Here is an 11,509-nt window from a genome sequence, read left to right on the forward strand (position 1 = left end):
GGCCACAAAAGGGGGGGGGCCGGGTACCGCAAAAAAAAAAAAAAAAGGCTTCAACATTCCTCTCTCAGCAATTTGTAGTAGAGGCAGAAAACCTATAAATATATGTGAACTTATTACATATGAAATACAATGAACCAGCTTGAACTAATTGGCATTTATAGAATACTTCCCACAACCACAGCAGAGTACGTATTATTTTCAAGTGCACATGGAACATTTACCAAAGTAGACCATAATTTTTAAAATTTTAGAATTGAAGTCATGCCAAGCATGTCCTTGAACAATATAGAATTAAACTCAAAATAAAAAATCCCTTAAAGGTGTCTGGGAAATACCTGAATTTCTAGAAATTATACACTTCTAAATAAATCATGCTTAAAAATCACAAGTAAAATTAGAAAATATTTTAGTTGAATGAAAATAAAAATACAACTTTTGAAAAGTTTTGGGATGCAATTAATGCAGTGATAACTGGGAAACAGATAGCATTAAGTGCTTATAGTAAAAAAGAATAATGGTCTCAAATCAATGCTTTAGGTTTCTACCTTAAAAACTAGAAAAAAAGAGTAAATTAACCTCAAAGCAAACACAATTAAGAAAATTATGAAAGATAAGAGCTGAAATCAGTAAATTTGAGAGGAGAAAAACAATTAAGAAAATCAATAAATCTAGACTCTGGTTCAGTGAAAAAAATCAATAATGTTGGCAAAGTTCTAACCAAACTGACCAAGAAATAGAAGACACAAATTATAAATATCAGGAATAGAACAGGGAGCGTTACTACAAACACGATAGACATTATAAAGATATTAGGATACACTATTTTCAATACTGAGCTCATAAATTTCACAATGTATGTTCTGTGAAAAGCACAAATTGCCAAAGGTCACTGAAGAAGAAAAATGCAAACTATATTGTCCTATATCTATTGGAGAAATTGATTTTGTAATTTAAAACATTCCAACAAAGAAAACTCCATGCCCAGGTGGTGTCAGTGGCAATTTCTACTACACATGTAAGGAAAAAATCATACCCCTTCTACACAAACTCTTGCAAAATAGAGCAGAGGAGAAAACACTTCCCAAATCATTTTATGAGTCCAGAATTATCCTGATGCCAAAATCAGAAGTGGGTATTACAAGGAAAGAAAACTACAGAACAACATCCCTTGTGAACAGAGATTACCCTCAACAAAATACTATCAAGTCAAATCCATCAATATATCGGAAGGATAATACATCATAACCAAGTGGAGTTTATCTTGGAAATGCAAGGCAGGTTCAACATTCAAAAATCAATCAATGTAATTCACCATATCAACAGACTAAAAAAGAAAAGCCATACGATCTTCTCTCAATAGAAGCAGAAAAAAATATTTGACAAAATGTAGTATTCCTCATAGAAATAAAACTCTCAGCAAACTAGGAATAGAAGGAATTTCTTCAACCTGATAAAAAGCATACTGGAAAAATCTACATCTATCATCATACTAAATAGTGAAAGAGTGAATATTCCTCCTAAGATCAGTAACAAGGCAAGGATATTCATTCTCACACTTCTATTCAACATGGTACTGGATATCCTAGCCAGTACAATAAGGCAGGAAAAAGAAATAAAAGGCATATGTATTGGAAAGAAATAAATCAGTGTTTATTCACAGATGGTATGATTGTGTAACGTAAAAAATCCTAAGGAATCTACCAAAAAGCAACCCTAAAAAGCTCCTAGGTATATAACTAAGTTTAGCAAAGGCTTTAAGGTGAATATACATAATACAAAAATTGTTTTTCTATGTGCTAGCAATGAACAATTGGAATTAAAAATTAAAAATCAATACCTTTATAAGCACCCCCCCAAAAAAGAAAAAACAAGAGACAACAACAAAAAACCTTAGGTATAAACTGTTAATTTACAAGGCTTGTCTCTAAAATAAATCTCATTTTCTTTTGTTGATGAATCACAGCTCTGGACTTCTCAGGGCAGCATGAATATGATGTATAATTCAGTATAGTTAATTACACTGATCATGCTGATGGGAAACCTGGAAGGAATAGCATCATGTTACACCTTTTTTTACCTTTTTCTGGTGCTCTGACACCTTGTATAGGGATCATGTGTAGACTCAGCCATGAGTGCTGAGTGTAGCCCAGAGACACTGATCCTTCTGAGGTAGGGTAGGGAACTGTCGAGAGGAACAAGGTCAGGAGTCAGACTGTTCTGAGCCCACAAATTCATTGTTTTCTGGGTAACACTGCAAAAATTAAACATCTCTAAGTCTCAGTGCTCTTGCACGTAAAATGAGTAAAACTGGAAAGCAAATACTCTCGGTAGACATTCCTCAACCTTAAAGAGGGTTATGATTACCTTGCAGAGCTGTTGGGAGGATTAAATAAAATATGATAAAATTTATAGCCAACACTTCTGGAACACTTACCAAATATCAGGAACTACACAAAGTGCTCGACATGAACTCAGAAGTCTAACTCAAAATTCTTTTGGGGCTTCCCTGGTGGCGCAGTGGTTGAGAGTCCGCCTGCCGATGCAGGGGACGCGGGTTCGTACCCCGGTCCGGGAAGATCCCACATGCTGCAGAGCAGCTGGGCCTGTGAGCCATGGCCGCTGAGCTTGCGTGTCCGGAGCCTGTGCTCCCCAATGGGAGAGGCCACGGCAGTGAGAGGCCCGCGTACAGCAAGAAAAAAAAAAAAAGGCTATGTAGATTTGTGTTTACTGGCATGGAAATATGCTTATAGTATAGTGTGTGTGTGTATGTGTGGGGGGGAATAGATGTTAAATTAATATGTATTAGGTAATTTCATGTTTAAAAACTATGTATAAATAAATGGAATAAAATGGAAAAAGAACACTAAATTCTGCAATGTGATAGTAGATGATTTTTAATTTATTCATTTTATTTATCTGGATTTTAAAATATATTCATATAATATTCTCATTGTTTGACCCCCAAATCTAGAACCTAGTAGAACCTGAAGATTGAACTGAATGCCCTATTAGGTACTTACCCTCATTTCATAGAAACAAACTTTGAACTGATCAAACGCAACACACTTTGCCATCCCTTCCTAATAAGCTGACCCTCTCACTTTGTCTGGATACTGCAGGTTTATGGGACCGTCTTCCACATGAACCAGGGGAACCCTTTCAAGCTAAAGGCCCTGGTGGACAGGTGGCCTGATTTTAATACAGTGGTTATCAGCCCTCAGGAGCAGGTAAGGTGCCAGATGTGGAGCGAATTTGCATCTATGTTTGTATTTGCTATGAACCTACCATGTACCTTGCAATGTGGTAGACCCTGGGGATACTGAAATGAATTGCAGTGATAGTGAACAAGTCCCTGTCCTCAAGGACTTCACAGCCTGGAGGGAAACACAGACAAGCAGATAAATTACAACATGCTTTGAAAATGTACAAAAACATACGAGATACAGAAGTAGCCCTGACCAAGAGATGATTAAAACTGTAGATGTCAGGGGATGCAGGGAGAGGATCAGAGAGCCTTTATAACAGACATTTCACCAAAACTGAATTTTGGTTTTTGACAGGTTGACAAGAGCAGAGATTGCATTCTAAGCAGAGAAAATAACAGCCCAAAATATGTGAAGTTAAACATGAATAATGTTAAGGAAATATAGAGAACAAATTACAGTGCTTGTATCTGGAAATATATTTTCTGTACCAGACTTTTAAAAATCACTCAAACTAAGTGGTTAATCTGTTTCAAATATAAATATGTTGCAAGCATATTGCAAATATAAACTAAAAATTCATCTCAGTATTTTGATATAAATTATTTACAAGTAAAATTTAAATGTATAGTGACTTTAAAAAAGCAAATTAAACAGAATACAAAAATAAAGATAATTTAATTATTGAAATCTAAAAATGTAATAATATTCGCTTTTTTATGCAACCTTTAAAACAGAGATTGTTGGTGGTATTAATGCTGAGGGCATTTCTGTGCAACAGCTTCCAACTATTCTACCCTTGTTGGGTAGCTGTTCTCTCCTTCCTTTGCCTTCAAAATAAATCTCACCCTTTATTTGTTAATTTTGAGGAGATCTTGTTGAGCAAATATTGCATTTCAGTTTTGTTGGGAATATGAATTATTTTGTAAACAATAGTGCACTGTGGTTTACATGTTAAAGACATCACGTGTCTTCACTCTGTATAGCTTTATCACATGTGAGAATTCTAATACAAAGTTACCTGTGTCAATTTCAATATTGTTTTCATAATCTATTTGTTCTGAGACTCTTTGAAACAGAGTAACATTTACTCTTGCAATGGAAACTTGTCTTTGACAAAAATTCCTTCCTTCTCCTGAGGATTACAGAATTACTGAAGAATGCTTTGTAAACTGGTACGTGTTTGGCTGATTTGAAATTGTAATGTAACATATAAATACCTAGTTCATCAAGTTTTTCTTACTCATAAGTGGAATAATTCACTAAATCCTTAGTCTTATGATGTAAATGATTCAGAAATGATGAGAGTACATCAAGAAGAATATCAATATTTAGGTTTGTAAAACATCACTGTATAATGAAATACCAAGCACAAGTATTCCAATCACTGGGTATAGTCAATTTGATTTATTTATATTACCCAACCAAACAGGAGATGGCAGATGACTTTGATCACTACACCAACAGCTACCAAATCTATTCTAAGGACCTCAAGAACTGTCAAGAATCCCTTAGCACATCAGACGTCGTCAACTGGAAACAACATTTGCAGATCCAAAGTATGTAAGGGATCTGGGATATGTGCTGGCTGCTAGGACTGCTCATATCTATATACCTGTAGGGTCACTTTTTATCCTGAGTACATTCCCCTACAACCTTTATTTCCTTTTACCAAACTCCAGACACTCAGCTTGATGTTCATTCCCTGTATCAGCTGCCACCATCTCTTCAGTGGAGTTGAATTCAAACATTACAAACTCTAAGGTTCTTTTAAGAACGTGTGAGTGATGCAAGTTCTCGTTACCGGAGGATTCATGATATATTTTTCAGACATATTCAGGATCCCTTAGGGTGATTGGATGTGAGAGCAGAGCTCCCCCTCTGGCCTTCCATTCCTAGAATTAGAATGATAAGTCCTTGTGCCACAGAGCACTACCCCAGTCACAAGAACACCTGTCATTGTTGGAGTCAGACTCCCTTGGGTGATATCCTTGCTCTGCCTGTTACTTGCTTTGTGATCTTGTGCAAGTGATGTAACTTAACTATTATTCAGTTCCCTCACATATAAAAAATGAAGATAATAAAAGTACCTAAAACATAAGGTTAACGTAAGGATTAAGTGTGGTATCAGACCAATACCTGGGCATGTAGTATATGAACATGCAAGGTTGCCTACTGTTTTCTAAATACCAGTTCTCCTTGATTTCACAGTACTATAGTCAGGATTTCTAGTATTATCTCTGTATTGCAGAAGAGAAAACATGCTTAGGTAGCTGCATGGCCATGGTCACATGGTCATTTGCAACAGCAGAGGCAACATTGTCTGACTTTATAAGTCCTGCATAGCTTCTGTTGGGAAGCTTCGTGAAGCATCTAAATGGACAATTGCTTCTCTCCTAACTTTATCCCTCTCTAGGTTCACAGTCCAGTCTGGATGAGGTGATACGGAATCTTGCAACCACTAAATTCGTTAAGGTCAAGCAAACACAATGCATTCTCTATGTGATGTCTGAGACAGCGAGGAAATTTCTTCCTTCCCTGCCGGAGACAAAGGACTTACCTGCTGGATATGGCAGACCCAAAGCCATGTGAGTTTGAAAAAAGGCACTCTGCACTATTCACATCTTTCACTATTGAAATAACCTCCCACCTTCTCCCCTTATATTCCCTCTTGTCTCCTTACAATCCATTTCCAGGGTGATTGCTTTTAGTAGGTAATGTGGATTATGTCCATTCACCTGCCAAGAAGCCATTGAGGTTTCCTTCTCACTGCTGTGGCCACTCCCGTTGCGGAGCACAGGCTCCAGACGCGCAGGCTCAGCGGCCATGGCTCACGGGCCCAGCCGCTCCGCGGCACGTGGGACCTTCCCGGACTGGGGCACGAGCCCGTGTCCCCTGCATCGGCAGGCGGACTCTCAACCACTGCGCCACCGGGGAAGCCCTCAGCATACCTTTAATAAAACCAAACTCCTTTATGGACTTTCAAGGTCCCGTAAGACCTGGAACCCATCACCTTTTGGACTTCATTCTGTCCCTCTAGCTAATTCCCACCAGCAGCTCTGGCCATCTTTCTGCAGCTCGATCTCATACATTCACACATGCATTTGCACTTTGTCTGCCTACAATGTCCTTCCCTGTGATCTTCATATATTTGCCTCTTTCTTGCCATTCATACTCTCAAATGTCATTTCCTCAGAGAACCCTGTCTAAAACCACTGCCTCTCATAAGTCTTCAACTGCAAAACCCTACTTTTATTCTTTATTGCATGTATCATTATCTGAAATCAGCCTGTTGTGTATGTACTGACCTGTTTGTTCTTTGACCCTCTCTCCCCTATAACGTTTCAAACTCCACAAGCGCAGCGACCTTCTTTATGTTGTTCACGGATAGATCCTCAATACCAGACTGAACACATAGCAGATGCTTGAAAAATAAGCATTTAATGAATTCACTTCACAGAGCGAAAGTTTTCCAGTAAAGAGAAGTTAAACAAATTATATGTTTTCCCCCATCGCTGTCCAGTCTAACACTGAATAGAACGGAACACTGATGGTGGAGATTTGAGCTGGAGATGCCCAATCCTATAACCCTCTGTGTGTTAATGTACCTGGAAAAGCTTTATTCACATTGTATCACACGTGACACCTGAAAAGCACCTGCACATCTATAATCTCACTTGATTCGCCCGTCCACCCCATGAGATAGACAAGGTAGGAGATATTATTCCTAGTTTCCTGACGGAAAATAGGCTCAGATAACGAAACAGCTTGTTCAGGGCACATGGATGGTTGAGGGCATAAAGGGCTTGAATCTAGATCTCCTAGTTCCACATGGTGGGCTCTTTCTAGGACACCCCCCGAAGCCTCTTTACAGCCTGCAGATGCCTTCAGATTCAGTGTTCTGTACTTCGGGGGCCGCCTGCATGCCACATCACTCCCCCTCTCTGGACTTCATTCAGTTCCCACAGTGGCCAAGGACCCTCTGATGCCAACATTCTAAGATTCCATGATTCTAAGCTCTGGCTTTATATACAGCTTGCTAGCATGTGCTTTGGGGCACCTGCCTATTTTCTGTTTACCTGTTTTTCTTATCTGTAAAATGGGGGTAATATCAATTCCCTCATATTAAGGGGAGAGTCACTGCATTGCTGAAAGGACCGATACTTAATTTTTATGTACGTTTATGGGCACAAGTCCTAGGTACTCACGATGTAATTGCTCGTATATCAGTATTTTTGGAAGGTCCTATTAATATCCCCGCTTTATAAAGAAGAAATGGAGGCAGAGAGACATGACATTGCCTGCTCGAGATCACACAACTAGCCAGATTATGAATCCCGGCGGTCTGGTTGCAGAATCTGTGCCTTTACCTGTGCTCTCATTTGCATTGTCTGAAGACAATTTGGGGGCAAACAAATATAATACAACACAGTTTGCGTGATTTATGGAGTGTTCTTTTTCCTTCTTCTCAACAGTAACCAAGAGATGTTTAAACTCTCATCCCTGGATCCCATCCATGCTGCCATGGTGAATAAATTCTGGCATTTCGGTGGCAATGAGAGGAGCCAGCGGTTCATAGAGCGCTGTATCCGGACCTTCCCCACCTTCTGCCTGCTGGGGCCTGAGGGGACCCCTGTGTCCTGGTCCCTGATGGACCAGACAGGAGAGGTGCGGATGGGGGCCACCCTGCCTGAGTACCGGGGCCAGGGTCTCGTCTCCCATATGTTGTTTGTCCACAGCCATGCTCTGGACAAACTCGGCTTCCCCGTATATAACCATACAGACAGAGCCAACAAAATCGTACAGAAAATTAGTCACAATCTGCAACATGTCCCCATGCCCTGTGATTGGAACCAGTGGAACTGTGTGCCTCTGTGAAGTAGCCACGAACCCAAGACAGTGCTGGGTGGGCTGGTCACATGGCAAGAGACGCTGGCGCAGGGGTGGGGGGCGGGGGACAGAAAGAAAGAATAAACTGTAATCAGCAGTAAAGCAGTGTGTGTTGTTTGGGCTCTAGGGAAGCAGCGTGAGTGGTCAACAGAACCAGCAGAGTCCCTTCTCCCAAATCACTCATGAATTTCCCTTTGGGTCCAGCAGACCTTCCTATTTCCTCCACAATCCAACCCTGGCAACCACCATTCTATTCTGTGTTTCTGTGAGTTCAACTTTTTGTTTTTGAGGATCCCACATATAAGTGATATCATGCAGGATTTCTGTTTCTGTCTGGTTTATTTTACTGGTTTACAATTTTCTTCTAATACATATGGCTAGTAAGGAAACTATCCATAATCAATAAGGAATAAATGCAACCCACTGTTCTAGTGGTGCCATTATTCTTCTTTCCAGCACCATCATATCTATCTCTATTTAGAATGTGTACATGGAATGCAGAGTAAGACAACTTAAGTACTATAGCTTGTCATATCACAGTAGCAGGACAATTTAACATCTTGTTTTCCAGAAACAACACACATGCAAAAAGAAAATTGTTATTTAACAATAACTGTTAAAATGTATGTGGCAGAGATACTTTAAATTTGAGGTAAATCAGGAAAAATCTATAAAATTGGATCGAATTTGTGGGATTTTATCACACATAACATTTGTACATTCTGTGAATTAGGTTAAATCTGTAAATATTGAATATGACTTTTTTTTCTAAATTGACAAGATAAAAAAGTGGCATGTTATCAACTTGTTTCAAGTTGCAGGATGAATATGAATTACTTGTATCAAGACAAGACTACTCTAGGTAGAAAGGGATATTTCAAATGTAACGTTCTTTTGTGTGTAAAGAGGAGTTTTACAATTAATATCAGCCATTATTCTCATACCAAGCTGTAGGACATTTTATACAATTTAATAAAGGACTTTACATATTGAAAACCCTCCAACTAACATTGTATGTTATGCACTAATGTGCTGTGCGGTTTCAGAAAATTAAAGCTTCGAAAATGTTCAGGAAGACGACTTTACTCTCAACTTTCTCTTGTAGAACAATCCACCCTTCTAAGAGTTCAGAAAGGAAACGGAAAAAATGTTGCATTATCATCAAATATATTTTTAAGATAATGAATTTTTTGTCTTCCTCAAAAAGGAATTTGAGAATAGAATAGAATAGTGCATTATGTACTAGTCTCTAGTGGTATGCATCTATATATTTATGTATATATATATTTTTCCTCCAAGACACAGGAATTTAAAAAAATTCTCTCATCTCAATAAAGCCATGAAACAACAAAATTCTCACATCTCTAATGAATTAGTGTAATCATAGGTATGATTATCAGAGAAGAAAGACACTGAGGATGTACGAGTGGTAGAAAAAAAAATAAGAATTGTCCAAGCTGATACATCAAGGAAGAAGCAGTTCCTTATTTCGGGAGATGACCTGAAATTCTGTTGGTCTAAGACAGCACTTCCATATGACATCTGCAATCATCATCGCATCACTGGAATTTTCTGAATACTGACAACATAAAACAGCACAGATTCTAGTAATAAATTATATTAGCTGCTTATTTTTACCTGAAAAGGGCTTTATTTTACTTAAATTTTGAAGGGTATTTTCACTGGGATGTAGAATTTTATCAATGTTTTTCCTGAAGCACTTTTTACGATGCTGTTCCAGTGCACTCGAACTTTGTAGTGGTGAGAAGTCAACTGCAATTCTTATTATTCCCTGAAGGAAGTGTGTCTTTTATGTCTCTGCCTGCTTTGTCCCCCCACTTTTTAATTTTATGTATTTTATTGTGGTTGAAAAATATGAGATCTTAACTGTATACAGCACAGTATTGTTCTCTATGAGCACAGCAGACCTCTAGAACTTTTTCATCTTACAAAATGGATACTTTATACTCATTGATAAGCAACTCATCATCTTTCCCTCTCCCCAGCTCCTGGTAGGTACCACTCCACTTTTTACTTGTATGCGTATCATTACTTTAGATACCTCATATAAGTGGAATCATGCACTATTTGTCCTTCTGTAACTAGCTTATTTCACTCAGCATAAAGTCGTCAAGTTTCAGTCATGTCATACATTGCAACATTTCCGTCTTTTTTAAGGCTGAATAATATTCCATTCTACATATGTACCACATTTTCTTTATCCATTGGTCAGTCCACGGACACTTAGGTTGCTTCCACATCTTGGCTACTGTAAATAATGTTTCAGTGAACATGGGAGTGCAGATAGCTATTCAAGACCCTGAGTTCAACTCCTTTGTCTATATATCCAGAAGTGGAATTGCCAGATCACATGGTAGTTCTAGTTTTAACTTTTGGAGGAACTGTTATACTGTTTTCCACAACGTCTGCACCGTTTTACATTGCTACCAACAGTGCACAAGTGGCTGAATTTCTCTACATCCCTGGGAACAATTTTTAGTTTTTGCTTTTGGGAAAAGCTGGAATTTGGGGTTTGCCTTTGCTCACTCTGCATTAAGGTGGGGGGAGGGGCTATTACCAGTGAGTGTGCACTAGTTCAAACCATCACCTTTGTTCTCAGTGGTTCCCAACATGGGGCTCTTTCCTCTCAACACTCAGACTCAGGCAAGATGGAAAAATAAGTCCCTCAGGCTGCTCCTGAAAAGTCAGACCATTGCATGTCCGGTCCAGTCCTCTCATCTTCCCTGGGATAAGCTGGGAGTTGGGGTCTTCCTCCCAGCATGAAGTGCTGTGCTGCAGGGCTTGGGGGAGTACGGTAAGAAGGTACCACATATTTCCCTAGTGGCTTCAATACTGCTGGTTTCATGCCCACCTGGTGTGCAGGAGCCTCTCAAGTGGTCTCTGGATTTCTCACAAGGGGAACTGAGCTGTGTATTATTTTTAAATTGGTGTGCCTAGGGTTTGGAGAGTGTAGGGTTTCCTATTATGCCATTTTACTGACTCTGACTGCTTTTATGACTTTCCTTTTATGTTTGCCTTTCAGAAATTTAATTATTATATTTATAGGCTTGTTTTACTCTGTGTTTATCATGCTTAGGGTTTATTGAGATCCTTGGTTGTGTAGGTAGATATTTTAAACCAAATTTGCAATTTTGGGGCCATTAAAAAATGTTTTGTTCCTCTCTTTTTTCTCCTTCTGGGACTGCAATTATACATCTGTTAGGTAATTTGATACAATCTCACATGTCACTGGGGATCTAGCCTTACTTTATTCAGAATTTTGAATATTAGAACCAGAATTAGCTAAATTATCAGACATTCATGAACTCCTCTGGCCTCATGAGTATGACTGGACCTATGGCCCTAAGGAAAGAATTATTGCCACTAAACTTTTTTTTTTTTTTTTTTTTTTTCGG

General features: G+C 38.8%; 1 protein-coding gene across 1 annotated transcript in view; it reads left to right on the forward strand.

Annotated features, from left to right (window-relative positions):
• The window catches only part of LOC103084684 (glycine N-phenylacetyltransferase), a 9,264-nt gene extending 1,183 nt beyond the window's left edge, over nucleotides 1-8,081 (forward strand). The window contains exons 2-5 of the mRNA XM_007455682.1: nucleotides 3,120-3,227; nucleotides 4,636-4,762; nucleotides 5,620-5,791; nucleotides 7,679-8,081. Coding sequence (XP_007455744.1) covers nucleotides 3,120-3,227; nucleotides 4,636-4,762; nucleotides 5,620-5,791; nucleotides 7,679-8,081 — 810 coding nt within the window. The remainder of the gene's footprint in view (nucleotides 1-3,119; nucleotides 3,228-4,635; nucleotides 4,763-5,619; nucleotides 5,792-7,678) is intronic.
• The last annotated feature ends 3,428 nt before the right edge of the window (nucleotides 8,082-11,509 follow it).

Source organism: Lipotes vexillifer, unplaced genomic scaffold (genome assembly GCF_000442215.2).
Source record: "Lipotes vexillifer unplaced genomic scaffold, Lipotes_vexillifer_v1.1 scaffold977, whole genome shotgun sequence".
Classification (NCBI taxonomy): Eukaryota; Metazoa; Chordata; class Mammalia; order Artiodactyla; family Lipotidae; genus Lipotes; species Lipotes vexillifer.